We start from the raw sequence: 27,781 nt of genomic DNA on the forward strand, positions 1-27,781 counted from the left end.
TTGATGGCCTCAGAGGGTGCTGCTGCTGGCAGGGCCGAGCTTGTCCCGTTGTTGCACCCTCACATGACGCACGCCCAGTTGTTGTGGTTCCGGCTGCCCAATCGGAGGAGGCTCGCTGTCATTCTATCGGAGCCGACATGGCTCTGTTCATGCCGCCGGCGTGTCCTCCTGCGGAGAGAAGCAGGACGCCCTTGGCCGGGTGCTGTGCGCTGCCCGACTGCTGCTGCAAAAGGCATCCCTGACATGGAAACCCCATTGCAGCTGCAGAACGACTTGTTTCCAGCAGAGCGCCACTTCCAGCAGCACTGTAAGTACCAGCAGCACTACGGCACGCCGCACGAGCACTGCACCTGCAATAGCTGCACCTGTGACGCCAGGAAAAGCCTCGTTTTTCGCGGGACATCGCCGACCACTGTTGGAACTTTACTGAGGACGCCTTCAGAGACGTCCTCGAGACACGGCGGCCAGTACAGCGCGTGTGAGTTCACCCCTTCCAGTCATGGTAGTTCATTCAGACACCACCACCACCAGCAGCACCAGCAGCACCATCCCCAGCACCAGCAGCACCTCCTCCAGCAGCAGCAGCCGCAGCAGCCGCAGCAGCAGCACCGGGGCAGCCTGGGCAGTAGCCACAAAGACACCAACTCCTACAATGACATCGCTATGAGCAGCTGCAGATATAACGGCGGCGTGATGCGGCCGCTGAGCAACTTGAGCTCGTCCCGCAGAAACATACACGAGTTTGATTCCGAGTCGCAGCCGCTGCAGCCCATCTCAGCTGCAGATGCGTCGGACACTCTGGGATCCAAGCCTGAAAACAATTCGAGCACGCTGATGCCGTACGGAGCGGGGGACGGAGGCGGAGGCTGCGGCCACAGCAGCGGCAAATCGGGCAAAAAGAAGAACCAAAACATTGGGGAAAAGCTCGGACACAGGAGGGCCTTGTTTGAGAAAAGAAAACGGCTCAGCGATTATGCTTTAATCTTTGGGATGTTTGGGATCGTAGTTATGGTTATAGAGACAGAACTCTCGTGGGGAGCCTATGGAAAGGTGCGTATCGACTCTAAACTCCAGTGGCAGAGTGAATGTGGGGACTTGTCTCAGGGAGATCGCGATATGAAAAACTTCATGCGCGAGTGTCAGGAACAATGAGTCAGACAGTGCAGCTGTGTGTCCCACAGCTCCACACAGACCCACACAGACCCACACAGACCCCAGAGAGGCCTGTGCCAGGCGTGGAGGCTCCCAGGACCTGGACCTGGACCTGGACCTGGACCTGGACAAGGACCAGGACCAGGACCAGGACCTGGACCTGGACCTGGACCTGGACCAGACCAGGACCAGGACCAGGACCAGGACCAGGACCAGGACCAGGACCAGGACCAGGACCAGGACCAGGGCAGCACTACTACATCACTTAATTGACATTATACTGCATTATAAACCCACAGATTCCCTCAACTTTACCCAGACTTTTAGATCTGAAAACAAGCATATTTATATATATTTTGCTAACCAAATGGTTTTAGCCACCTCGTAGTTTCACAACATTTAAATCTCGAGTTATTCTAACTTTATTGATAGGCCATGTCTTTGTTAAATTACTGTTCCAATGTCAGGTTCTGTCAACAGTACATTGTGTTTTGTTGCTGTGTGCTTGCTTTAGTGTTGTTGTTCTTTTCCAGGAGTCCCTGTATTCATTAGCTCTAAAATGCCTGATAAGCCTTTCTACAATCATTCTCCTGGGGCTGATTATCATATACCACGCCAGGGAGATACAGGTAATGCTCCACACTCTGTTCATCTCACATTCATCCCTGGGAGTTGTACACATGATTGGATTGTCCAACCACACTGACATCTAATAGTTTTATGATAGGAATGCACCAATACTGGTATCACATATTGTGCCCAACGGGCCGATGTTGACCCAGTAATGTTCAGACTTTAATAGATACTTAATGGAACATATAGACAAATTGACTCTTATGACCTTTTATCCATGTCAGTGTTTTCTAATCTTTAACTTACTCAATGTTGTATTTCAATCGATTAATTCATGTTTCCGTTCTCCTGTATTGTCCTGCATTCACCTACCCCCTATCTCCACCCACCTCCCTGTACTTTGACTCCGGGTCATCCACGTTGCTGCTTGCTACAGTTAAATACCACTCAGTTCTGCAGTTTTAAACAGGAAGTAAATGTTCATATTAGTAAGCTGTTTTACATCAATATTTAGATTTACAATGTAAGATTGTGATTTACAAAACAGTTACATAACACAATTTCATAATAAATAATAAAAAGAGTGCTCTTTCATGATTTCCGATTCCTACGTGTTTCGTTTTAGTTGTGATAACATTGTGGGATTTTGTCAAATACAAGAGTTTACAGCTGCTAAACATTTAATACAGTTATATTTCAAGTGTCTTTCAGAGACTGCTTGGTTTCACACTGAGAGTCATGTTATATTTGACCAGTTTCTTAATTTTATGAGTTTAGATTTTACTAAGTGTACAATATGATGGTGTTTAGTGTGCTCCTCTTTCAAACTGACCAATTGAAAATGATCAACTTGCTAATATGCCAGGCTATATACAGTACTGTAATGCAATACCTCACTACTCCATCTAGTGGTAAAAAGGGCAACATATCGAATAGTACAATTGTAGTTTTTGGGTTGAGATTTAGCATGTTTTGGGTCTGAAATGGCCCTGTAAAGCAGTCCCAGAAACTGTAACATGCTCGAACAGAGGGAACAGCAGGTCGCTAATTATCCCATCTGTCCTCTTGGTGGAAAACAGTTTCTGTATCTAGATGGCAAAATGACGATTTCATTCTGACTCTCTGAGCTCCTTTTGGCTCACAGACATCTCGTATATAATGCAGATTTATTGTATGCAGAACTACGTAGATTGACAGCTGCAGATGTCACGCCATTGTCTTTTCACAGCCTGTAACGGCTCATTGTGTTATTTTGATAAGATTTAGTGTCTTCCCTTGGGCTGAATATAGATTGTCCACTTCTTGTGAAATGTGTCCATACACTCAGACAACTTTACAACCTGGACCTAAAGCATTGTTGCACTATTTACAGTTCCTGTGCTCATGTCTCTCCTTTATTATGCACTAATAAATGAACATTGTCTTGTATTGGCAAAGGCTGCAAGAATGGTTTCATGTACCTTTTCCACCTATTTCCAGCCACTCTCAGATACCATGTTTAATCCTGCTAATGGTTCCCAGAAGTAGTGTATTCTAAATGTCTTTATATTGAACCAAAAAATGCTGAGGCGGCTGTTTAGTCAGCAGGCATGCCTTTGTGCACGAAACCTCTGAAAATGTTTTTTAACAGCCTTTAAAGTCAACACTTTATGAAACATCTTTGTTTAATCCCGTTCACTAGTTTAAAAGGCCCGTGACACATTTGTATCGGTGAAGAAGGTGTTTCAGAGAGTTATTCCTGCCCATTTGTCCCTTGTCTCACGCGGAGGTTGAACCATGTCAATGAAACAGTGTTGGATAGCACCAAATTGAGCACCACGTCTATGATAAGCTGTGCCTCAATTAAATGTTTACAGTGTTGATAGTGAACCATTGGTGAGTGCTCCTTTAGCAAATATTGGATCGTTCTGATGAAGACTTTTTAATTGTGTCTTTGTCTTGGTTTATTCTTTTCGTTTTTTTTTATATAAAGGACCAGCCTTGGATTGAATTGTTTTACTTATCATGTCAGTCCAGTTCTTATGTTTAAGAAGACAGACACAATAATTATAAGCTCTTATTAGTCAACTTTGCACAACACGTCTCCTTTAAATTAAACACAATACACTTGATTCCAGCTCTACATTTACCTTATTCATGAACACTGATTAATCTGTGCACCCCGTCCCAAGAGAAGATCAGTCATTTAAACAGTCCAACTGTAGTAACATCTGCTCATTATAAACCTTTCTTTATGACTGATGATAGAAATACCCGCCTCATTACCATATTTCAACACACAACAGGAGCCAATTCACTCTCTCACAAACACTTCCAACAGATCAGATTAATTACAGCTCAAACTTTGCACGGAATCATATTTATTCTCTTTTATCACAACCATATCCCAATCACGCTGCTAATTATTTAGTCTTCTTTTATGTTGATTAAGTATTAGTGCTATTTGTTTGAAGTAGGACCCTAGATTTGTCCTGTTGTCGAACTGTTGGGAAGGCCTTGTTTGATCGATATATAGTTTCATATTTTTCAAGTACTGCTTCCTAGTTGCTAGTTGCTTAGTATTACATAAAACTTCAAAGTCTTTTTTGGAGTTTCTTTCCGTATATGCGCACTTGCTGTCCCACTTTGAGACTCTGAGGTTTTCTTTTTTGTGTGAAGTGGAAATAAAGACACAATCCAGAAGAATTACTCAAATGAATGATCAAAGCCCTTGTTATTGCATGTTTATATAGTCATTCACTTTAGATTTGGTGGTGCTCATAAAGCTTCTGGGGGTGTGTAGGGGTAAAGAGAGCCACTGGTGGAGATCTTTTAGGTCTCAGTCCATTGTGTGACTGTAGTAACTTGACTGAACTCACTCTAAAACTAATCTGCTGTACTTTTGGTTAGTATCAGTGCACACAGTGGCACCAATCATTTTTATTTATGTTTCCATAGTTTTACAAAACAGCTATCAAAGCCAAAAGCTTCTGCCTCTTTCCTCTATCAGAAAGTGGTGTGGTAATTTGAGCTGAAATGTAAGCTATTCTCCATTTGTGTTTTAATTGTGAGTAGCTGCACATTCAGCCCTCAGGAAGGCTGCTGTTTGATCCAGTGACAGTCACATCAATAACGCTCAACATTTTTCAAGTCCGCTACTTTTGTCTTCACTGCCAAGACGTTTCCTCTCCTTTTGCTGACCTAGAAAACTTTATTAAAGCTGCCAGTTGCCTCAGAGTTGATTAAGGTAATGCACTTTTCACCACGTAGCCTCCTTCTGATGGGATTTATACTGCACAAGCCAAAGTGAATGCAGACATGAATCTCAAATATAGCCACTTCACTTCACACTCATAGACTGTGGTGTTTCACCAAATTTATGAAGTCATCTTGCAAAGAAATTACAAATAAACTCTCATTTTAAAGGTTGGTGTTCTAGGTGCTGCGCTTGGACAACAGTGGCTCTAATGAAAACTGCCCTTGTGTCCTTAGGCAAGGCACTTCTGTGTGTGAGAGAGCACAAGATTGTAAAGGCTGGAAAAGCACTAGACTAATGCATTCATATTTTTGATTGGTATTAATATGTTGTCAATAGCAACATAGTTTCCACTGTGCAGCAGTTATACCTTTACTGGCAGAATGACTTGAGGTTCAGCTGGTAAAGTGTTCGTCCACTGATGGTTATAAAACCTGCTCCTGACACGAGTTCAGTCGGTTGAGCGGTCGGATTCACTGACCAACAAGTCTGTGGTTTGATCCCAGCTCCCACAGGTGTTTACTGTTGTGTCCTTGAGCAGAACACATGCCTTGACCACAGTGTCTGTGTACACTAGTGAATGAATATGTTCTAATGGGACAATCCGGTCCTTGTGAAGTAAATTTAAGTTAAGTCAAGATATGGGTCAAAATAGTTTAAGGATAGTCTTTAGGTTAACGTTGGGGTAAGTGTCATGTCACACCAACTAAGATGTAATGCGACATTCAAGTAGATTCATGAGATATCACAGTAAAGTACTGGTGTAGTTACATACAAACCACTCCACGTGTCCTTGTGGATTCTTTCTACAGACCCACACTGCTCTGGTCAATGTAACAGCATGCATTGATTTTACTGACTTTAGAATACTTAGAGAATTCTCCAGAACTCGACTTGCATTTGGTATAAATCCATCAAGTCAATGAAATGTCCCTAAAAAGCATGGAAATTCAACATGTGTGAGGGATTCCTTGGGCTGAAGAGATGTGAAAGCCCAAACAATATCTAAATCATTTACCATTTACTGCTATTGTCTTTCTTTCTTTTTTGCATACACTGTTTACTTGTTCACTGTCTTTCCTAGTACAGCTTATTAATAGTAGTAATTGTAATTATCAATAAGGTTAACTACTGCAATGTCAACTTGTCATTTCTGTAACACTTAAAACTACACGTATTGCTACCTAAATAATAATAAAACATGAACAAAGACATTATTCATAGTGAACAAATTGTTTATTAAGAAAACGCTTAGTAACTACTTAACTTAAACTCCAACCACAATTCCCGACCCTAACCTTTATAAGTATTTACTAAGCCTTAATCATGCTGAATAAATATATACGATATATATACATATATATATATATATATATATTGCTCATCATGTTTTTGTTATATTAAAACGAATATGTTCTCAGTCAAAATAAACAGAGACAAACCTGAGATTAAATCAAGTCTTATTTAGCCTTAATATTGAAAATCATGAATAAAAATCTGCTTTTTCCAACGTTTTTACTATAAAAACTGCATTTTTGGCAGATGGAGGACCTTGGTTTTATTGTGATACATTTAGTTTGTTGCAATATTTGTTGCGTCAGCCAATATTGCGATATCGGTGCTTTTGAAATATATTGTGCAGCGCTGATTAGAAGTGTCAGCAGTGACTTTTATTTGTCCAACAGCTTCTTGAGAGTAGCTGGTGTGGCTGTCTGCTATAGCTCTTCCATCATTAGCTTCCATCACATGTGAGTATGCTCCTGGGTGCGCTCTCACAGACAACTTAAATATGAGTCCGTCTCGTTAATGACACTGGAAGAAGCTCGGGGCGCGTGTGAGACCGACAGCGTGCGGTTTAAAGCCGTAGCAAGACACTCAGAGCCAAATGCAAAGATAAGAATGTGACGGTCAAACAGAGTCAAGTAAAACATCCCCCGCCCTCGTTTGTGTCCTGAAAGCAGTGTTTAGATAGCAGGCCGTCTAATTAACCTGAAGGTGTTGGCGCTACGTCGAGGTGTTTGTGTGGGAAATGGAAATACACGCTTCCCAAACCCGAACGACGACTCCAAACCTCACGAATGCTTTAAATGTTTGAAAAGTCACAGGTACATCAGTATGGTTTGTTGTTATCCAATCATAAAAACATTGTTCCTCTGCGTTAAAAGTCAATCTGGCACCCTCAGTTTCTCTGCCATAATGTGTAAATGTGTCTTTGCCAGTGTATTTGGGTGTTTATATTTAGATTGAACTTTCATACAACATGAAATAAATATGTGATCGTTCTACACAATAACAGCTTTCTGTGGCTGTGAATATATATATTTGAATACAAGCTTATTTTAAAGCATTAATCTTTAACGCGAGTTACTCCAGTGCCTCTGAGTGTTCTTCGGCTGCTCTGCTTGGATGTGCTTATTTATTTGTGTACACTGGTGGTATAGAAATAGTTGCGTTCAACCCCACTTTGTTCAGGAGGATGTTGTTGTGAACTGGGGATTGTCTGATGTGGTATTTTCAGACAAATGTCTGATCATTCTGATAATTGTCTTGCTGTTGTGGCTTTTATTGAGATTAATATAAGGTCTGAAATGGGAAGTAAAGCTGAGGGAAAGTTCACAAGATTTTTTTTTATTTGTTTGATGCTTTTATGATGATTGTGTTAGTGTTGTTTACTAAGGAATAGACTGACATTTTCATATTTGTTGAACAGTATTTGTATTATGTTACCATGTGATCTTATACTAAATCAGATGAAGCTCAAGCTCATTCTGAAACTGTCCAGGAAAGGTCAAATTTTGTTATTTTAATGTGATTTCTTTTGTATCTATACTACTTGCTCAGATCAGTATACCGGTAGTTATGATACTGGATATACCCTACTCTTTAGCTGCTCTTCTATTTCTATTGTAACCCTCTTGTCTGTTTAAAAAGACACATCTGATGCACTGAGAACGAACTGGAAAATCTCTGGTATTTTTATATAATTGGACAAATACTGATAAATGAACACAATATCCATTTTAGCACCCATTTATTCCACTCCTTGTTCAAACCATGAGTCCACAGACTGTCAACAAACATAGTTTGTAAGCTCCATGTGCCGACCGAAAGTCTAAAATAATGTAAAATTGGTATCAAAAGACAATACTTGATTATAACCGGACTGTTTATAAGAGGTGGATGGACGTAAGAGTGGGCGATATGCCAAAATCACAATTGTCTCGCTGCCAGATCGCATTTTCAATTTGAACTCGGTTCCTGTACACCAACTATGCTGATATTGCCTTAAAGATGTGACTAAAATGTGTTTCTTGTGTTTTCTTTCTTCGGGCAGTACTGTACACATGTAATTCCCTGTAAAGTGTATAAGGAAAAGAGTCTGTTTTTTTGCATAGAGCTGCAATAAACAAAAAAATTGTCACAGAGATCAGATTACAATTTGATTTGTATTGCCATATCGCCCAACTATAGCACAACGGGTTCGTCTTTTCAACAAAACAAAATATATACCGGTGTGTATATATATATTTTTTGCCTGACATTGTTCAGTCAACAATTCTAAAGCAGTGCAGATGGTGAGGACAATCTTTATTATAGTCGACAATGTTCTTTGTCGATTTTTCGCTCAAATTAACCGTAGCACAATATACTGCAGGTTCTCTTTTCTCCCTCCAGAAGCCTCTTAACAGCTTTCTCCTCAAACTGCAGTTTTCCAAGTGGGATTGCGGCTCCTGAGGGGTAATAGATTATGCATGCGCTTCCATGTGTACTCACAGATGCCTGTCAGATGCAGTAGCTGAACTCACTTCAGTCCTTTAAAAGCGATTTACCAGGCCAAGTCGCTAAAAATTGTGCCCTCTTGTTTCTTTCTAGGGCATTTATAAGGGGGGAGGTATTTTTCTCCGTTGAGCAAATGAGCATTTAAAAGGTCGGGTCACGCAGCAGAAAAAGTGGAACCCTGCGGTCAAATCCAATTGTTTGGGGAATCATCGCGTCGTGACCTGCAGAGCAAAGCAGATTAATAAGGAGTATGCATGTAAGTTAGTATGCCCTTAGATTCGTTCCAACTACTATAGGATAAATGCTCCCATCCCCTTTGTACACACTTAGCCTTGGCTGCTGACGCCTTGTCTCTTTCTCCTTGAAACGTTACTATCCTCATTCAGTCCCGGCGATGTCTTTTGTTGTTGACAGTTGGCCAACATCCCAAAAGGGTTTCGTTTTTAGTCGGGTTTGCTGCGTTGGCAGACATCAACTTGCACTTCAGTGTAAGTATAAAAAGAGAGGTTCAAGTCGGCCGCGCTTCTGACTTTGAGGCGTCATTGTCAGAGTGTGATATGAACTGCACAAAGTGGGAGACGGTTTGCGCTCTCACTTAGGAAAATAGTCGATGAACTCACCTTGTATTTGGTTGGCCTGTCACAAAAGCAAACTTTGAAGTATGATATATTGCTACAGAATGCTATCACTTTAAAGGATAATATTGAAACTACTTTCCACCACTAACACAATAAAGGCAGGATACATTTTTTGCCAAGTTTACCGTGTTGTAAAAAATGTGGTCTGGAATTAATTAATGGCACAATTAAACACTTTAGCAGTAAACTCTACGATCTCTAAATTGTCATAAACAAACTACAGTCCAAATGCTATCATATAGGCCTAATACAAAAATAACAACAAAACAACAAAAATCCCTATTAGTCTAAATGTACACGACAATATCAGTCTGAAGAAATATTGTTCTTTCAGTCATATATTGAACAATTTATTATTTATCCTAACCTAGTATTTGGACTGTCACTATCTCTCAATTGCATATTTTTTTTTTGGGGGGACAGACCTGTTTTGATGTTTCTCAAACGTGAAGCAACTGATTTTACTATTGAAATCTAATGCTGCTTTAACTTTTTTTTTGTTTTTTGTCTGGTAGGCTTTATTAGACAGGAAAGACAGCGTGAAATGGGGGAGACAGAGGGGAGGACACGCAGTAAACTGTTAGAGTCGGGATTCAAACTTCACGTCACTGCGCCCGGCTGTACTTGGGGGCTGACATGTGTGCTGTGCCATAACCACTTAACCACCGGGCCAACTGAAATATTGTGCCTTTTTACATGTATTTCTATTGTACACGGGATTCTTTACTATACTAGACATGTGGTATTATGACACATATTAGGAGTATTAGGATTTTATAACGAGAAGCTTACAGGGATATGCTCTAGTCCCACAACAATGGAGACAGTCTCTTGATCAGTCATCTTACTGACATTGATGTGTCAAAGTGTGATATTTCCTTTTAAATTGGAAACACTTTGAATTCCTTCTTTTAGAATAGTTGATGTTGTATTAAGGGCTGAAAATGACTAAATTTCATTAGCCGAGAGGTTTCTGATGCTGCCATTGCTGTATCTTGTAATGACAGATCTGCTGAGTTCTTTAAAATGCCACAGTTTTGGGCCTGTTTTGTCTTTGATCTGTACTTGTGGTGATAAAAGAGAGTGCTGATGTTTCACAGTTGCACAAAATTAAATCCTACAATTCACAGGACAGATAAAATGGGGAGTCTCTGTGTGGTGCAGTGCCAGTGCATGGGGCAGACTTGGCAGGTGGTGTGTTAGGTCAAAGATACGACGCAGTGAAATCGGCCCGTACCTGAGACTCCAGACTGGAGTCAGATAACAGCACAGGGCGGTGAGCTCACGGTTTTCACTGGGCGTACAGTCTACAAGGGCTGATGCTCCTAAATCCCCCTTCTGTGTGTCTCTGTCTGCACTGAGACTATCTGACCTTTGTGACCAATACTCAGGTTTGGTCCTCACGCATGTTTTTGCAGATACAATATTTCATTGACATATTCATTGATGTTTTATCAGCTCAATTTCCACTTTCAGACCACTTCGGATTTATGAATGTGGACAGGTTGGCAGTGACAGCAAACCTTTTAAGAAAGACAGATTTACACAGGCTTTTACTTTGGCTCTCTTAGCCTTGACTTTGCTCAAACAGAAGCGTGAATATAAAATATGCAAACGAAAGACTTTTCTTAGACAAAAGCAAACGGAATGGTCTGCAGCTTTGGATTCAGTCAGCAAAGTGGCCTGTTAGTGGCTCACTTTGATATAATAAATAAAGCATTACATTAAAGTCTAATTGTGCTGAACCTCTCAACCTACTTCACTAATGAGATTGAGCGATTTCATCCTCAGTGACAAGATATATGTTCCCATCTCTGCCTTACACAGATTAAATATTGAGCTGGACTCCATTAGTTGTATTGACCGTAGTGAAACTAGTAACCAACGCAGCCTGAGTCACAGGTGAGCGCAGTGTCATGTGCAGACAGTGACACGTCTTCATAAAATTAACCACTGTTATGTGCGGCTAACTGGCCCCTGGCCCTAATGCGAAGTGAACTTTCTCACAGAGAGCGAAGGGCACACTCTCTCGGTGATTACACTCTATTTTGTCACAAAACAAAAGGCAGCGTGTCAGAGAGTGCTAGAGTGGCTCTGCTTACAACCGGCCACTGCTCCCTCCTCCCACACTAAAACGTCAGGCTTAAAGTGGGATTAAACTGCTACACTCAGTGCTACGAGAGTGATGATTTTATTGGATCATGTTGCTTTGAGATGTTCTTAGGCTTACAGTCTGCTTTTACAAAGGAGTTTCTTTATTGTGGGGAATTGTTTTGGGTGAATATCTTTAGGGTGTTTCTGTTATTTTGCATGCGCTTGGGTTTTACATAAACATGCCACATTCCCACTGCGTCCTTCAAGGTGACGCCCTCGGGACACTTAAAAGACACATGGATTTGTTCTTTTAGATCTGCTGACCCACATGACCCAGAGAAAACTCTCGATAAACCGTGTCCCTAAACCTGCAGCCAAAGCACACCTACGTTTGTGATTTTTGAGCAGCTTTTAGAATAGGCTATATTTTATGTTTGTTGGCCACTGTCCAGGGTGTACCCCGCCTAAGGCCCAAAGTCACTGGGATAGGCTCCAGTCACCTACGACCCCGAAAGGGAACAAGCGGTAGAAAATGAATGAATGAATATATTTTATGTTGCAAAGAACGTTGTGGTGTGATCTTTGGGTTGTTTAATCTCTAAGTGGATCTTTTATGTCATTTATGTCTGTTATTTATGTCTAATAGTTGTGTAGGCTTCATCTTCAGCCCAAAGTGTCTGGGATAAACTTCTGCCACCTTCAACCTCTAAATGTGGAAGAGGAAGAATGACGACGATGAATTATTGCACAATGGCTACAACTAACATTGTTTTTGCTAATTGATTAATCTGTAGACTATCTGTTTTTAAATCAGTTGGTAATTACATCACAAAAGGCCTGTAAAAAGATTTGTATAGATAAATTGAACCACACAACGCTTATAGTGTAGCTATAGTGCTAAGACTTCCTGATTTAGAATACAGATAAGGAAGGGTTTTCATCAAAAGACTGCACACAATCAGTTCATTCATCATCTCACAAATACGAGGAAAAGTGTCATATCGCTGAACAGTCTCTCTTTCTGCTTCATACCACAAAATATAAATCTTTACACTGTGTTGGTAAGAAGAGTCTTGTCCAGATAAAATATAGCTACTATATTATAAGAAACATAGATGTTAAATATTTTTTATAATCTATTATTCATAATTAATGTCATTATCTCACATTATTTTTGTGTTTTCTAATGCAAAAATAGCAAAGGTATGCTGATAAACTCTACTCACAGTCAGTGCACTCACCTGTGCAATGCAATTTGTGCTAGAGAGTTGCACCATAATGAAGTGCTTATGTTTTGTTAGAAGAAACAAGCCTGAGGAGTCCTGGAGACGGAGCAAAATGTATTTTTCAATTTTTGTTTCACTCACGCATATTTCCATCATCCTCCAGACTCAAAAGCCTCGCCGTCGTGGTGCAGCTCCTTTATCCATAAATCTCCTTTGAGTTTTCCTCCCTAAGCCTTCACCAGGCTCGCTCTGATCATGTCACTGCTCAAATGGCCTCCACTGCACCTTTTTGACGATAGCAGTCATTGTTTTCTTGTTTTTGCACCAGCAGATGTCACCTAATGTCCTCTGCTGCTTTTTGTATGGATATTTTGAGTTATTTGACCCACATGTTGTAAACTAAAGAAAATACCAAGTCTAGGGAGGAAAAACAATGCACATTATAAGACCAATAAACCAGGTCGATGGATCGCAAAAGGTTTCAGATTCTGACTCTGACTGACCCTCTCTTTCACCTTCATTTCAACGGCCGGATTTCCATATCTGCCATCATTTATTTTCATTCTTATGTCCCTTAACTCATTCATACAGTGATTTAATAATGTGCCATTTTGGAGGATCGTGAGCAAGTCGTGAGCTGCAAAATAAATGTTAGAAAAACATTTGCAGGTGCTTCAGGATACATGTGAGTTTGCCTGTACTGTGTGCGTCTGGAGAATGCGTTAAACCGTGCCCTTCGCCTCGTCCTGCAGTGGGGTACAAAGCCATGATGTACCACTTCCACTTCTTGTCTCCCATGAGTGCAAATAACCCGTATAATCATCTTACTAACACTTTTATGCCAGAGCTGCATATTATGTACATTATTACATTATATTCAGTGTTTGGAACCACCATATATACCATATATGTACCAAAAATACATATACATGCAGAATACTCATTTTGAGTTACTGTATTTCGGTTTCTTTCCTCAAATCAAAGGATTACATTCATCACGCAATTTAGGCTTCAAACTTCACGGTATGAGTTAAAAAAAAAATTAAGAAATGCTCTTATGGTGAGTGCAATTTTCCTGCATTATAAACGGAGGAAGTATTCAGAATGGGCCTTGTACTATTTTAAACACATTTGAATATTCCTCCCACTGATTATATCACTGATCATTTTTTTTGCTTTAGCCAGAAAAAGTGTAATAGCTTACACATTAAGTCTTCTGGTAAGCCCACACTTAGTGTTGTGCATATGGTAATTAGAAATAAATAAAACAATAGATAAAACAAACGATTTAGGAGGAATATTGGCCACATTTTAGGGGTATTTTAGGGGTTTCCTGTTTGAAAATCTTTGACATTACGTGTCAAAGGGTCTCCACAGTAGACATTATATGTGTCACGTCCGTTTGTTGTGCTGCCCGTGTGGAATATGTGATGCTGGGAGTTAAAGGGCCCTTGTGTATTGTGTTTCAGGTCATCCATTACCATAATTGCTTTTAGCCACAAGTAGGCTTTCCTTATGCAGCTGCCTTTAAATGTTTAATCACAATGTTTTGAGGTAACAAACTTTGTAAACGCATTTAACGGTATGGCTTGGGCAGGCTGTTAACGAAAACTGTGGCGTGGGTGTCATGTGGAAACAATAGATATAGGTATTTTTCATGGTTGTGTGGTGTAAATTAGTAAGCGTTGCAGACAGGAGTCACAGCTTGTGTTTCCGTGTCTACATTACACTCAGGACGTGCCTGGTTAGAGTTACACACTTAAATTGACAGATGTCTGTTTGTTAAAAGAGCTCAGTGTCGCTCATCTGATATGAACAACTGCCTCTGAAAATTTAATCCCTTTATTTTCTCTGTGTGCTCTATGGGCTTTGATTATGGCTTTTAAATACATCTGAAAGAACAGTGTTTGTCAGGGGACATGTGTTGGCAGTGTCGGTTGTTCGCTGTAATGTGGCGGCGTGTTGACAGTTGATTTTTCTTGTTCTGGCTCGCAAACAGTAGCAGTATAATGAGTCTGTGTGGGAATGCTGCTATTGTGGAGTTGGAGCTGTCAGGCTGAACTGTGTGGAGCACTCGAGTATGTCCACTATCGATCCATGCTCCTTTTGTCCTTGAATTGAACATGTTGACTGGGGCCTCTTTCAACGGGAGAATTATTACTATTTCAGCAGTTCAATTTTTATGTAACATATCTGCTAAATTTACAGTCTAGGTCACTGATCCCATTAGCCCTCCCAGAACAGCACACATTTTTTTTATTTCTGTTCATTGAATTATCAAATTAAACTGAATGGAAACTAGTTGGCAAGCAGCCAAGTTATAATGTTACTGGTACTACTTACACCGAGAGACTATTTAACCTTTATCTGAAAACTGCTGTTTTGACCCATAAATGAACACCAAGGATTTCACACTTGCACAGCTAAAACCATAAAGAGCTTTTAAGCCTGTTATTCATGGATAAACACAGACACGCTCAATAGAGATGCACTCAGCAAAATCCTCATGCTCAAAGATAAGCTAAGCCTGACCTGTGAAAACTCCTTGCAAAAAATGCTAAGCACAAACGTATGAGTGTGAAGTTATTTAGACCAACTGCTGTAATTCAAGCACATTAAGGCTGCCTTTGCAGAATGTAATCATATGCGTTTTTCGTTCACTGCTCAGAAGGCTCCTGCTCTCAGAGTAAAAAAAACAAGCCGATAGGAAACCTCAGCTGTATTTGCTGACAGCAACACTTTGTGAAATATCTACTGGCACTTGTGATGGTGCGTGCACAGTGCAGGACCTTGAGGTGAGTGGAAAGAGCTGCTGTGGAGGAAGAGGAAGAGCAGCAAGGCATGTCAGCAAGAGCAGAGCTTTGACAAATGCTGCAGATTCTAATACAGTTTGATGGGGTTTAATCTGCAGCACACACCAATAACACCCTGCACTGAGATGGAGATAGTGTACGAGTGGGCAGGATGTGTGGGGTCTCTGGCGGGAGGCGTGGTCGCGGTGTCAGTGAATCCTGACTGGAGATAAGTGCGTAGAGGATTGATGTGATGAAGAGGGGCCCCTGTGTGACAGTGGAGACGTGTGACTGATGAGGGGCACACTGACCCGCCCACACTGAGCTCCCCTGTGAAACAAACACCTTCTGGACAGAGCACCAGGCCAACAGAAGCCACGCTAATATGGAGGCACAGCTGTTCTCCTCAGCTCCTGTCCAGTGTGCTCACTGCTCTGAACAATACTTCAAAACAAGTCACAAGTAACAGTATTTAGAACAATGGTGTAGCAGTATTGGCTGGAGGGTAGTGTATGTGACTTATGTGTGTCCTGTTTTTTCGTAATATGTTTGCGTTAGGCTCAGTTACTACATCTACTGGCATTAGAAACATTGCCTGCATTTATTTCAGAGCTGGATTTTAACAAGGACGAACAGGAAAATAATGAGGTTCTTTTTTGCAAAGGAAGATGAAGGACAACTAGGACACTTCAAGAGCAAAGTAGTTATTTTCTGCAATCCTTTAAATTGATGAGAAATTATGAGCCCTGACTATCTAAAGTGCCTATACATTATTCATTTTCATTATTACAGTAAAAAGGAATACCTGAAAAAGTCCACTCTATTTGTTATATAGTCTGCTGCTACAGTCCTTTTATTTTGCATTACTCAAAGGAAATCATTACATTTTTACAGTTTGTGTATTTATCAAAAAGGTAATAGTACCTGGTTTTTGAACAATTCTAGGCCAGAGAAACATAACCTGGGGCCTTTTATAAAAGGGTTTAATGGTTTTGTGTAGGTTTTTTTGCAGCCTTGATGGAAATGCCAGCCAGCTCCCTGTTAGTCTTAAGCAATGTTGGAAAGAGTACTGCAAATGTGTACTCAATTACAAGCAACTCTTGCCACCAAAATTGTACTAAAAGTGCATTTGATAGGTCCTCATGTTTTTGAATTATTACTTTGTTTGGTGGAATTTGACCTGTGGCATCAGTCAAATTCCTGTTTGTGAAGAAAATGGAAAAATACAAGTAGAAAATGACAAGAAGCAGAGCTGAGTTTTAAAACAGAAAACTCCTCTGTGATGTCATCAATACGCGACAATCCATCTGGTAATATTATTTGTCCAATCATAACTATTTTGTCATTTATGTTCATTTTTGCTCTTGTTTACAGCATGGTTGCAAGGTAACAGTTTAATAAAGTAATACACTTCACCAAAATAGTTTAACTGGGTCAAGTGTCATTTTGAGTGTTTGTAAGTGTAGAGAGTAGCAGGTGCAGTCGTGAGACAGCAGTCGTACATCGCGCTGTACTCAGTGAGTGACTTATATGATCTTTAAATGTAACCAAGTACAATTGCAGGCTAAACGTTCACTCACCATCACCAAGTACAATATGTGTTTACAAATCTACTCAAAAAAGTACAATTATCCCCTAGAATTTACTCAATTACAGTAATGTGCATAGTTGTAATTGGTTGTTTTCCGCCGCCAGTGTTTTAAAGGTGTGCTTTGTTTTGCAGTTATTCATGGTGGACAACGCAGCAGACGACTGGAGGATAGCCATGACCTACGAGCGCATCTTCTTCATCTGCCTTGAGATCCTGGTGTGCGCCATCCACCCCATCCCAGGGAACTACACCTTCACCTGGACAGCGCGCCTGGCCTACTCCTACGTGCCATCCAAGACTGACGCTGACGTGGACATTATCTTATCCATCCCCATGTTCCTCCGCCTGTACCTCATCGCCCGCGTCATGCTGCTGCACAGTAAGCTCTTCACGGACGCCTCATCCCGGAGCATCGGCGCCCTCAACAAGATCAACTTCAACACGCGCTTTGTGATGAAGACGCTCATGACCATCTGTCCCGGGACGGTGCTGCTCGTCTTCACCATCTCGCTGTGGATCATCGCCGCGTGGACCGTCAGAGCCTGCGAGAGGTGCTTTCTCACGCTGTGGAATGAAACATGGATGACGCATGAAATAGTCATGAACGTCACTTGTGCCAGGCGAAAACGTCATGCCGTCACATCTGATTATGCAGAACACGCACAACAGGGAGAGAATACTGAACAGTAACTGGAAATACCTTGTGTAAAGAGAAAATCTAAATGAGGCATTGAACAAACGCATAAAAGTGTGTATAAGTGATGATGGGAAAGTGATTTAGCGTGTATTCATATATAATTAAAACGAATAATACAATATAGACCTGCAACGATTAATTGAGTGATCGTACCTAGTCGACCATAAAAAACGGTAATCATTATCTGTACTACACATACTATGACACATATATGAAAAGACAGTAGAATTCTTCAATCAAAATGTCAAAAAACAATAAACAATTTGAGATTTTCATCAATATTACACTTAGTCGTAAATGTTCTCTATCTTGAAGACTTCAGCTGTCATTTTTCAACCTTTATTTAGTTAAAAGTGTATTTAAAAGTCCCAATTCACTATAGATCTTTAGTCGATTAGTCAATGATTCTTGGTCGTCCAAAATTTTTATTAGTCAACTACTATAATTATTTTTTGGGAGATATTCAATTATTTATTTTGACAACAGCAGAAAGGAGAAAGCGTTGAGTGAGTCATCTTTAGATTTTGGCATGAACTGTGAGTTTAATCTGCCTTTTACAGATAAATATTCTGTTAGTATTGGTTTTCTGTATCAAATAGAGATACTTAATGCATTAAAGAGCAGTTGTCAGCGCCCTTTTAGTCGACTAATGGATAAACAGAGCGTGCCTTTAGTCAATCAATAGTCGTTTGACTAGTCGACTAATCAAAAAAATATTTGCTGACGGTCGACTACTAAAATAATGATTAGTTGCAGCCCTGATAAATATAACAGACAACATCTTAAAATTATGCAGAATTCCCTCAAATATGTACATTTAATTGATTTCCCTCTATTATGGCCTTAGCTTCTTCTCACAACTGTTGAAATGTTTCTTATTCTCCATTAAAATGACAGAAGACTTTGCTGCACTAGGAAGTAGAAGATGCGTTCATGCACGAAGCTGGAGTAGGTATTAATGTATTATTTATTTCAGGTACCATGACAACCAGGACATAACCAGCAACTTTCTAGGAGCCATGTGGTTGATCTCAATCACATTTCTTACCATTGGATACGGAGACATGGTCCCAAACACTTACTGTGGGAAAGGAGTCTGTCTCATAACGGGCATTATGGTGAGCGCTGTCATATTTGTTTACAATAGTTAAATTGTCATATACAGTACATACTTTGCTTTATTTTTATACTTTATGGTGAGTGCTAGAGGTGGGAAATATATCGAAAAATTAACTATATTGTGAATGTTGTTTTGAAACTATGGAAAATTTGAATATTGTTCATTTGGTAGATGTTCCATTCAAAATGCGTTCAAACACATTTCTGTTGAATTTACAATAAGACTAAAACAGCACTGAGCCAGGGACAAAAGCAGGACTAAAGCCAGACTAAACCAGGAACTAAACTAGGGGAAAAAAACATGACTGACGCAAGACAAAATCAAGTCCTAATCAAGGACTAAAACAGGACTAAACCAGGGACAAAACCAGGACTACAACTAGACTAAATCATGCCTTAACCGAGGACTAAAACAGAGAAAAAAAACAGAACTACAAAAATATCATAATATTGTCTGAATATCATTATCGGAATGCTCCAAAAAAGTATTGCGACACTGATTTGTGGTAATATTGCCTAGCCCTGGGGAGATGTACACATATTGCTTATAGTATGGAATTATTTCTTATAAATTCAGAGGCCGTATAAGCAAATTAGCAATTCAAGTGTAGAACGGGAGCGTCAATCCCCTGCGGACTCGAGAGGACACATACTGTACATATAATCACCGTGTTTTCCTCAAGTGAACGAGACTGCATTAAACAACTGCCCTGAAGCAAGATAACAAGAAGTTATGTTTCTGAACTCATCTCAACCGAACACAACCATTAAATAGACAACCTGTATTAGTTTCGTCTCTGATTCGTGTTATAAAAGAATGCGTTTGTCTTTTTCAGGGCGCCGGCTGCACTGCTCTTGTGGTGGCTGTTGTGGCAAAAAAACTGGAACTAACCAAAGCTGAAAAACATGTCCACAATTTTATGATGGACACCCAGCTAACAAAAAGAGTAAGTCCCTTCATATTTGGTAATTAAGTCCCATGATATTTGGTAATCTTGTATACGTTTGCTTTAGGTGAAAAACACAGCTGCGAATGTTCTCAGGGAGACGTGGCTCATCTACAAAAACACCAAACTAGTGAGAAAGATGGACCACGCCAAAGTCAGGAAGCACCAGAGGAAGTTTCTCCAAGCCATTCACCAGTAGGTACCACCACCACCACTCGGCTCTGTCAGCGGTGCAATGACCTAACCAAACTGTGGCTGAAATCTGAATTGTTTGACACCTGTAGCAGCAGTATGCAACTGTGGTGACATTTTTAATTTTGGTTTCTAATCTAATCCTGCTTTGATGAGCTGCGCTTCACTGTGCACCTTTAACTGGCCCTAAAGCTGACACGCGTGGCTTTGTCCTCTGCTCGTGGCTTTTGGACAGCTAGTCTTTTAGTGGCTCCCAAAGGAAACTCAAAGTGCTATCTAACGGCTGAACAATATTGATTGTAGCTTCACCTCCCTCCTGTTTTTTTTTTGTTTTTCTTTTACACCCTACAGTGCCTGCATGCCCACAAACCATGTTGTTTTCGAATCAACCCGCAGTCCATTAAAACAAGGCAGAGAATTATTTAAGAACGATGTTTAATGAATGTTCAATTCATAGTGTTTGATCTTTTAAGTGTTCTCTGTTTGTACGTTTGTTTGCGCTGAAGTTTGTGTATGTGTTGGGCCCTCTGTGCTCTCTTGTAGGAAGTATAGGGAGCTCAGTTATGTCTTGATATTGCAACACATACAGTACAAATTATGCTCATTGACTAGAATAGATGTTTTTTCCTCATGTCCTTCTCTTGGTGGAACAGTCTAATAATGAAAACGCCTCTGAGCTGAAGCTTTATAAATATATATGTTCTTGTAGTCAAAGTCATTTCTGGCTCAGTGTGCAAGGACGTTTACTCAGCACGGTGTATCCTCCTTCTGTTGCGTCCTAATCTTCAAACTCAGCTTCTGTTTGTGGGTGGTGTGATTGTGTACTTTATCGCAGAGAGCTTAAGTGTGGCCAGTCGCTATCTCTATGCAGGCCATGACATCCAAACTGCTTATATTAAGGCTAAAGTTGTCCTTGGTGAGGTGGGAGAAAACACAAATTAAATACAGCTTTGGTCTTTTCTCAAGCCGGGAAACAACTGTAGATTAAAAAGAACAGCAGAGATATTTAGAGAACGAGCCATGAGCTGGTAGCAGTTGTTGTGTTCAAGGAATCATGGAGGCTGTCGTTAAGAAGACTAGTGCATTTATGATGACCAGATCTGGCAGAAGGAGGAAGCAGAAAAGACCAGGAGCCCTGAGATAACGTTACAGCTAGAGCCATCGAAAGGATGAGCACTACATTCACCAGTATGTTTTATAATGTTGCAATATCTCATTTGTCTACTTCATGTTTCCTTTTTTCCTGTTTGTGTCAACACAATGCGATAGAGCGCGGAAGTAAGTCTACCCTCATATGTAGCTCCAGACTTGTTGTGTGCATGCCTAAATGAGAGCTTGAGCCCAATAATGTGACTAAACTTTACACTCCCTCATTTGATAAGTGAAATTCATACCACCAAGAATATAACAATAGAACCACAACCTTACATTGTTTTATTTAATTTAGCCAAGAAGCTTTTAATAGATTTATTTCTATCTGGAAAGCATGTAATTTGAATTACGTGCAGTTTAATCTGACAATTGCTGGTTTATGCCCCTCTTCACACTTTAAATGTCACCACACATTGTTTTATTTTGTCGTAGTGACTGCATCTATGTAAACACGTTACACTCACTTCAAGTGAATTTCAATTATCATTGACTGAGGGATCTGGTCTTCCCATTTCTGCATGGATGTGATGAGAATATCAACTTTAATCAGGAAGACACTGATTAAACTTTAGCCGACTATGCTTTCACGTACCGAAAGATGACAACTCGAGCAGCAAACTGTCTCATCCACTCGATCGCCCCCCAAGCCATGTTGTAGCACTTAGCAGTCACGCTTTTGCGCTAATCAGGCTCAGGGTCATCTCTTCGGCATGTGGAACCATTGTTACGCCTGGTACTACATTTGCAGCCACATTTCCTTCATTTCCCCCTTGGATGACTCCGTAGCAATGACTTGGTGTTATCATGGCTGGCATTAACAGCATAATGCCCCGCTGTCATGCTTCTGTGCGTTAAGAGGAATTAGCAGATAAAGCTATAAGTTGAAATGCCCCAAAAGGTTGTCTGTGTGGGGGTTTTCGTATTTAGGAGGATTATGTTCAGTCAGGGGTATTAAAAGTAGGTGTGACATTTTAACAACAAATGTATTTCGCCATCACATACGATGTAACATTTTGCTGTACCCCTAAAGCAAAAATAATCTGGGGGGAACTATTCCAAATCAATCCATGACATGACATTCTTACAAGCAGCTCTTGGAAGGGAGAACTGATCCTGTACTAAACAAACATCAAAACAACAAAATGTACATTAATACCCTAAACAAAACACACAGAGGCTCCCAAATCTACAAAAGACTTTAACTGAAGCTGTGTTTTCGCTGCTGAAGGTTGACATTCAGTTTGTCACCGTGGGTATTGCTGTTTCCTCCATGAACAAGGATGGAGTGCGCACCACGGGGGGGGGGGGCAGTGAATCCTTGTTAGCTCAGAGACGTGTAAGTAGCTGTTCCAGTGACCGAGCGATGCAAGGTCAATATGAATCCTCTGTGCACAGTCCGGCTCCTCGGCTGTGGCAGGAACGATGGCTGCAGGCGGCTCCGAAGCACCGGCGCTTCTCCCCAGGTCAACAGAGTTCACCGCAAACAGAGGAAGTCAGGAACACAACAAAACGAGACTGCACTAACCGAGATTGCCTCAACAGATTTAGTGGGGTCTAATGAAAAGCTTAGTCGTTTCCCTTGATGAATAACAAGCAGAAAGAGAGTGCCCCGTTGGAAAGGAGAGGTGCCTGTGATGAGTGATTGACTGACTTTAAATAAGATGCATTGAATATTCAGGGCACGGTGACCTCATGTTGGCCCTGACAGCTACTGGTCATCCAACTGTGAAATACATTACTCGATCTACTACTGTCAACATTGATTATTTCATTCTTTAAGGTGCCTCTAGTTTGCTTTTTTGTTAAATTGATGGCTGCACTTGGCTTTAAATCTCGTGTATCTACTGAATTGGTTTTCTTTAGTTATTCCTGTGACGTTTATGTAAGATGTCATCTTTATTCCACATCTTCCCATCTTCAGGAAACGGAAAAACAACGCTGCATTGCATAAAAATGAGCTAATGAGCTGATTTCCCTAAAGAGCCCTTAAAATCCTCTGTCGACCTTTGTTAGTTTTTGTTTTTAATACACAAAGCACCCTTGTTCTAACAGGGGATGTTTGCTCTGAATCTGCTACGCTTACTGACTTGAAACCACAAGCCAGCCCTGCAACGAAATTTCCCCTTGTATGGACATTAAAGGATTATCTTATCTTATCTTATTGTGCTCAAAGTAATTTAGCCCACGTGGGTAACTTCTGGAAATATAACACTCCTACATAATATTGTGGACCACATGTGGTCCACACTCTACAATACTGCACCACTGTTTTATCAAAGCCCCGAAGGAACAGAGAACCGGCTTTGAAACCCAATTAAATGTGAAATATTAAAACTGTTTCTTTACTCTTCCACATATATTTAAGTGATGTGAACAAAATTTCAAAATAATCACACTTTCCCTCATACTGATAATGACTTTAGACTTTAATTATTAAGTTCCTGAACATAAACAATACATATTTTTAATCATTCATTCATTCATCTTCTACCGCTTGTTCCCGTTCAGGGTCGCGGGTGACTGGAGCCTATCCCAGTGACTTTGGGCCTTAGGTGGGGTACACTCTGGACAGGGGCCAGCTCGTCGCAGGGTTAACAATGATTCATTTTAATCATTGCTATTGAATTGCTTCCTCAAAACACTGAAGTATTTGCTTTTACACAGCACAGCTCTAGGCAAACATATTGTGGTAAAGCTACAGCCGCGAACTGTTAAGGCTTTATGACCAACATGTTAAACCTTGTGTTCCTTGCGTGCAGAAAGCTAGAAGTAACATCTGTGGCTTGAACTGCAACTTAATAAATGATGAGCTGTTAACAATAACCTGGAGTATACAGAAGGACAGCCCAGGGAATAGTAAACAACCACCATCTTTGTTGTACATTCTTTACAGTTTGACTTTTTAATTATTTCATTTATCTCAAGCCTCTTTGTATATTCTGTGATGCATTACATGGGTAGCTCCTGGAGCAGTTCACTCTTGTTAGTAGCTCTCCTCTGTGATCTCCTGTCACTTGCATGCAGCTCAACCGAACAGACTGACCCTTGCGAGCTCTGCATTAACAACACATCCTATGCATGTCCCAGGAGTGCTCTGCGTGTCCGCCTCTTGTGTGCACAACTTTAATCAACAACTGATAGCGATAATTCAATGGGTTCTGAATGGTCTTGTGTTCAGATTAAGAAGTGTTAAAATGGAGCAACGCAAGCTGAATGACCAAGCAAACTCACTAGTGGACCTTGCAAAGGTAAGCTGGACTAACAGCTCACTGCTTCACTGTGCCATGGGGGACTTTCCTCTGTGTGACTCAACTGCTTGCATGCTGCTTCCCTGTGTTCTCTGTCGAAAACAATCAAAAGACTACAGGTGTCAAATAAACAGACAGGCTTTGTATGTGCTAATGACACAAACACCTTGTGATACTGCAGCTTGTCACAGCATTGTCTTTGTCCAGGACATTTTCAACTCCAAATTATTGAATGAGCCAAAAGTAAGCAGTTGTATACATGCACAAATCAAATAGTAATTTTCACTCTTCTGTATTCTCAGATGTGTGTCTCCAGATGCTCTAAACAGAGGTTGACAAAGCTTAGGAAAAGACCAGGCGTAGTGCCAGCCTGACACAGCAGAAAGAGTAACCTGGGAAGGGAGACACAGTGATCTGATGATTCAGCCAGAGGCACGCAGCAGTGGAGAGAGAGAGAGAGGGCAGTGCGCTTCAACACTCAGCTGCTCTTCTTGAATGGGACTCAGCTTGTCATGAAAGGTATTAGTTAATATTGCTCAGTCCTCTGGAGCTAAACAACAACAGTGGATCTAGGATGAGACATTGGATAGTGTGATGACATAATGAAGTGAGGCTAACGACTGTATTGCAGTTATGTGCGCTTGTGGCCAGAAGAGGGCAGTGTTGTTTTACCTCTGATTACTTGCCGCAGATAATGACCCTAAATAGAGCTGCCTGCATGTTGGCAACTGTATTACTGCTGCAGTGCTTTGTGAATTTGCTCAGATCACTGTGTCCTCATGACTAGTAACATTAACACAGGCGTTTGACACAAAAGGTGCTGACAACAGTAGCATTTCTCCCACAGGGCTTCTCCGTGACTGCAGTCCTGGTTAAATTATTCATCTCCAAATTGCAAAATTGCACCTTTAAGCTGTTCTCCTTTCACTTCTTTTCTCCGTCCTCCACTCTAAATCATTTTCAGTTCACCGTGGAAGGAAAAGTGCTATTTCTTAGTATCCAATGACTTTTCTTTTATTTAACGGAAATGCATTTTACCTTTTTATCATTCCAAATGCACGTATAGCCTAAACTGAACTTGTACACAATTAAGTTATTCACAACACAATAGATCCATAACATGGATGTTCATCCCGGGGACAATAAATGTCCCTCGCATTACAAGTTGTATATTTTAATGTGTAAAGCTATGATTGACATTGAGCATTCCATAAACACACATACACACAAAACAAAAAAGTGTTTGTCTGTTTGTGAAGATGTTTATTTATTTAACAAGTGGATACATTTACTTTTTTTCTGATATAAACTATGAAACTTTGACAAACCTTGATGCTGCTTATAGTTTTCAAGTGTATTTTATATTTGTATGTTTACATGTTCCATGGGTTCCCTGTTCAAAGCAGTTGCTCTATTAGTGCATAAAATGGGGACAGATGCAGGGAGTGTAGCAGCTGGGTGTTGTGCCTCTTTAGCCCAGGCTGATTCATATAAACAGCCTTTCTCATCTCCCCATCTCACTTCAGAGCAGGACAAGGTAAGTGATGGATGGCTGTACCTCCCGGCTGCCAGGGATTATTAGTCCTGAGCTGAAGCTCCCCCCGGCAGCATCACTCGCACCCTTTCGTCTCAATGTGACATGGGCTAGAGTATGTGACTGTGTTTCAAGACTGAATCTGTGAAATTACAAATCAGCAGCTACAGTAGTTTTGGGGGACAAGGAGAACATGAAAAAGTGACAAACCTGTGGGCTTATCTGTCCTGACACACATAGTAAGAGAATCTCTTAAACGGTTTATGTGAAGTTAGTCAATGTACTAGTTCAAGGTTGTCACTGTTTTTTTGAGTGCTTTTTTAATTTGTTTTGCTCACTGGTTCGTCTTCTCAATGATAAATACTAAAGCTGAGCCCTAGTCGCCTGTGTCCTAGAAAACTATTAAAGCAAAAACGCTTGTTGTAATTGCTTTCTTGTTTTATTTCTGAATAAAAACCTTCTTGCGTTTTTCTGTCTGTAATAAACATGTTACAATAATACTGAACGTGTGAATTGTGTTGCAATGCAATACTTTGTATCTCTGAATAATGTTGTGCCTGTGCCCTGTTGCAGACTCAGAACATCATGTATGACATGATTTCGGACTTGAATGAGCGAGGAGAGGACATGGACAAGAGGATTGGGCTGTTGGAGACAAAGCTGGAGACTCTTTTGAGTAACCTGCAGGCTCTACCCGGACTCATCAGCCAGGTGATCAGCCAGCAGCACAGAGACTTTCTGGAGGTGCAGCTGCAGCCGTACGACAAACACAGCCCTGAGCGTTCACAGTCCGTGTCCCGGCGGCGTTCCTCCTCCACAGCACCACCCACATCCTCCGAGAGCAGCTAGAGTCCAAAGGTCTTCCGCTCAAGACTTTTGCCATCATATGGCCAAGTTGCATTTATTGTAAAGCCTTATGGTTTCAATAAGTATTATCCAAATTCTGATGACAGAATCCAAGATATTACTACAATATGTTTCAACAGATAACTCCATGCTGTTATTTGTTTGTATTACCTCAAAATTCTTGATATCCTTGCTCTGGTGACATGACCACAATAGCGCTTCCTTCCGTTAACTCCTATCGATGGGGCTGTGAGAAGAACTCTACCCACTTCTATGCAGCAGTAACCAGTTTTAAGTGGCAAGGTTACCACATGTGAAACTACTGCACTAAACTAGTGCTTCTCACAGACATTTGTGCTTCCACTGGCTTGATTCAGTTGCAGTGTTCCTAAAAAGAAAAACCTAAAGATTGGGGTCAGGCATGACAGATTTTGAGGTCAGATGTTGGACTGAATTGACAGGCAGTTTAAGGCAGTTTTTCTCACTGTCACTTACAATAAACTGAGGAAAAGCATATATCTTCTAGATTAGGAACAGCGTCAAATAAAGGAGTTTTCTCTGTTACAGATTGCCCTGTAGAATTTTTGGGGCAATACTGCAAATAAATTAATCCTTTAGTCAAAATGAATGCATCAAAATCTGTACTTGCACTTACTTTTTAATCAATGCACTTCAATGCTGACTGATATAAATGTGTTGCTCATTAAAAGCAGATTTGAAAATGTTTGGGTATGAGTTCACTACTGTCATTGTCATAGTATTGATGGCTTCTTTCTTGTGTTTTTATAACAAGAGTTACTGTAAAAGGTCTTCGATTTATACTCCCCATTTTAGACCTCGCCTTTGTTTCATATTGCCTACAAAAATTATACTGCACAAGCTTCAGTTGGCGCTTTAGCCTTTAAAAAGTCTTTACTTCATATGAAATGTCGGTCCATTGTTGTTCATTTGGCTACTGTCTCAAA

The 27,781-nt window shown here is 40.7% G+C and overlaps 1 protein-coding gene across 5 annotated transcripts; it reads left to right on the top strand.

The window, feature by feature from the left end:
* On the top strand, positions 1 to 27,540 carry kcnn2 (potassium calcium-activated channel subfamily N member 2). Of its 5 annotated transcripts, none has more exons than XM_072455379.1 (8): positions 4 to 1,050; positions 1,689 to 1,781; positions 17,214 to 17,632; positions 18,755 to 18,896; positions 19,734 to 19,844; positions 19,912 to 20,039; positions 24,367 to 24,436; positions 26,544 to 27,540. In XM_072455379.1, the coding sequence occupies exons 1-8, from the start codon at positions 4 to 6 to the stop codon at positions 26,817 to 26,819; spliced, it is 2,286 nt and encodes a 761-aa protein (XP_072311480.1). In that variant the 3' UTR covers positions 26,820 to 27,540. The 5 variants fall into 5 exon arrangements, with proteins under 5 accessions (XP_072311481.1, XP_072311480.1, XP_072311482.1 ...); XM_072455378.1 differs by having other exon boundaries at positions 8 to 1,050; positions 1,686 to 1,781; XM_072455380.1 differs by lacking the exon at positions 1,689 to 1,781 and having other exon boundaries at positions 1 to 1,050.
* Positions 27,541 to 27,781: the final 241 nt, after the last annotated feature.

The sequence above is a fragment of the Eucyclogobius newberryi genome, unplaced genomic scaffold (assembly GCF_026437365.1).
Source record: "Eucyclogobius newberryi isolate DKJ021-1_F unplaced genomic scaffold, fEucNew1.0.hap1 SCAF_2, whole genome shotgun sequence".
NCBI classification, from domain to species: Eukaryota; Metazoa; Chordata; class Actinopteri; order Gobiiformes; family Gobiidae; genus Eucyclogobius; species Eucyclogobius newberryi.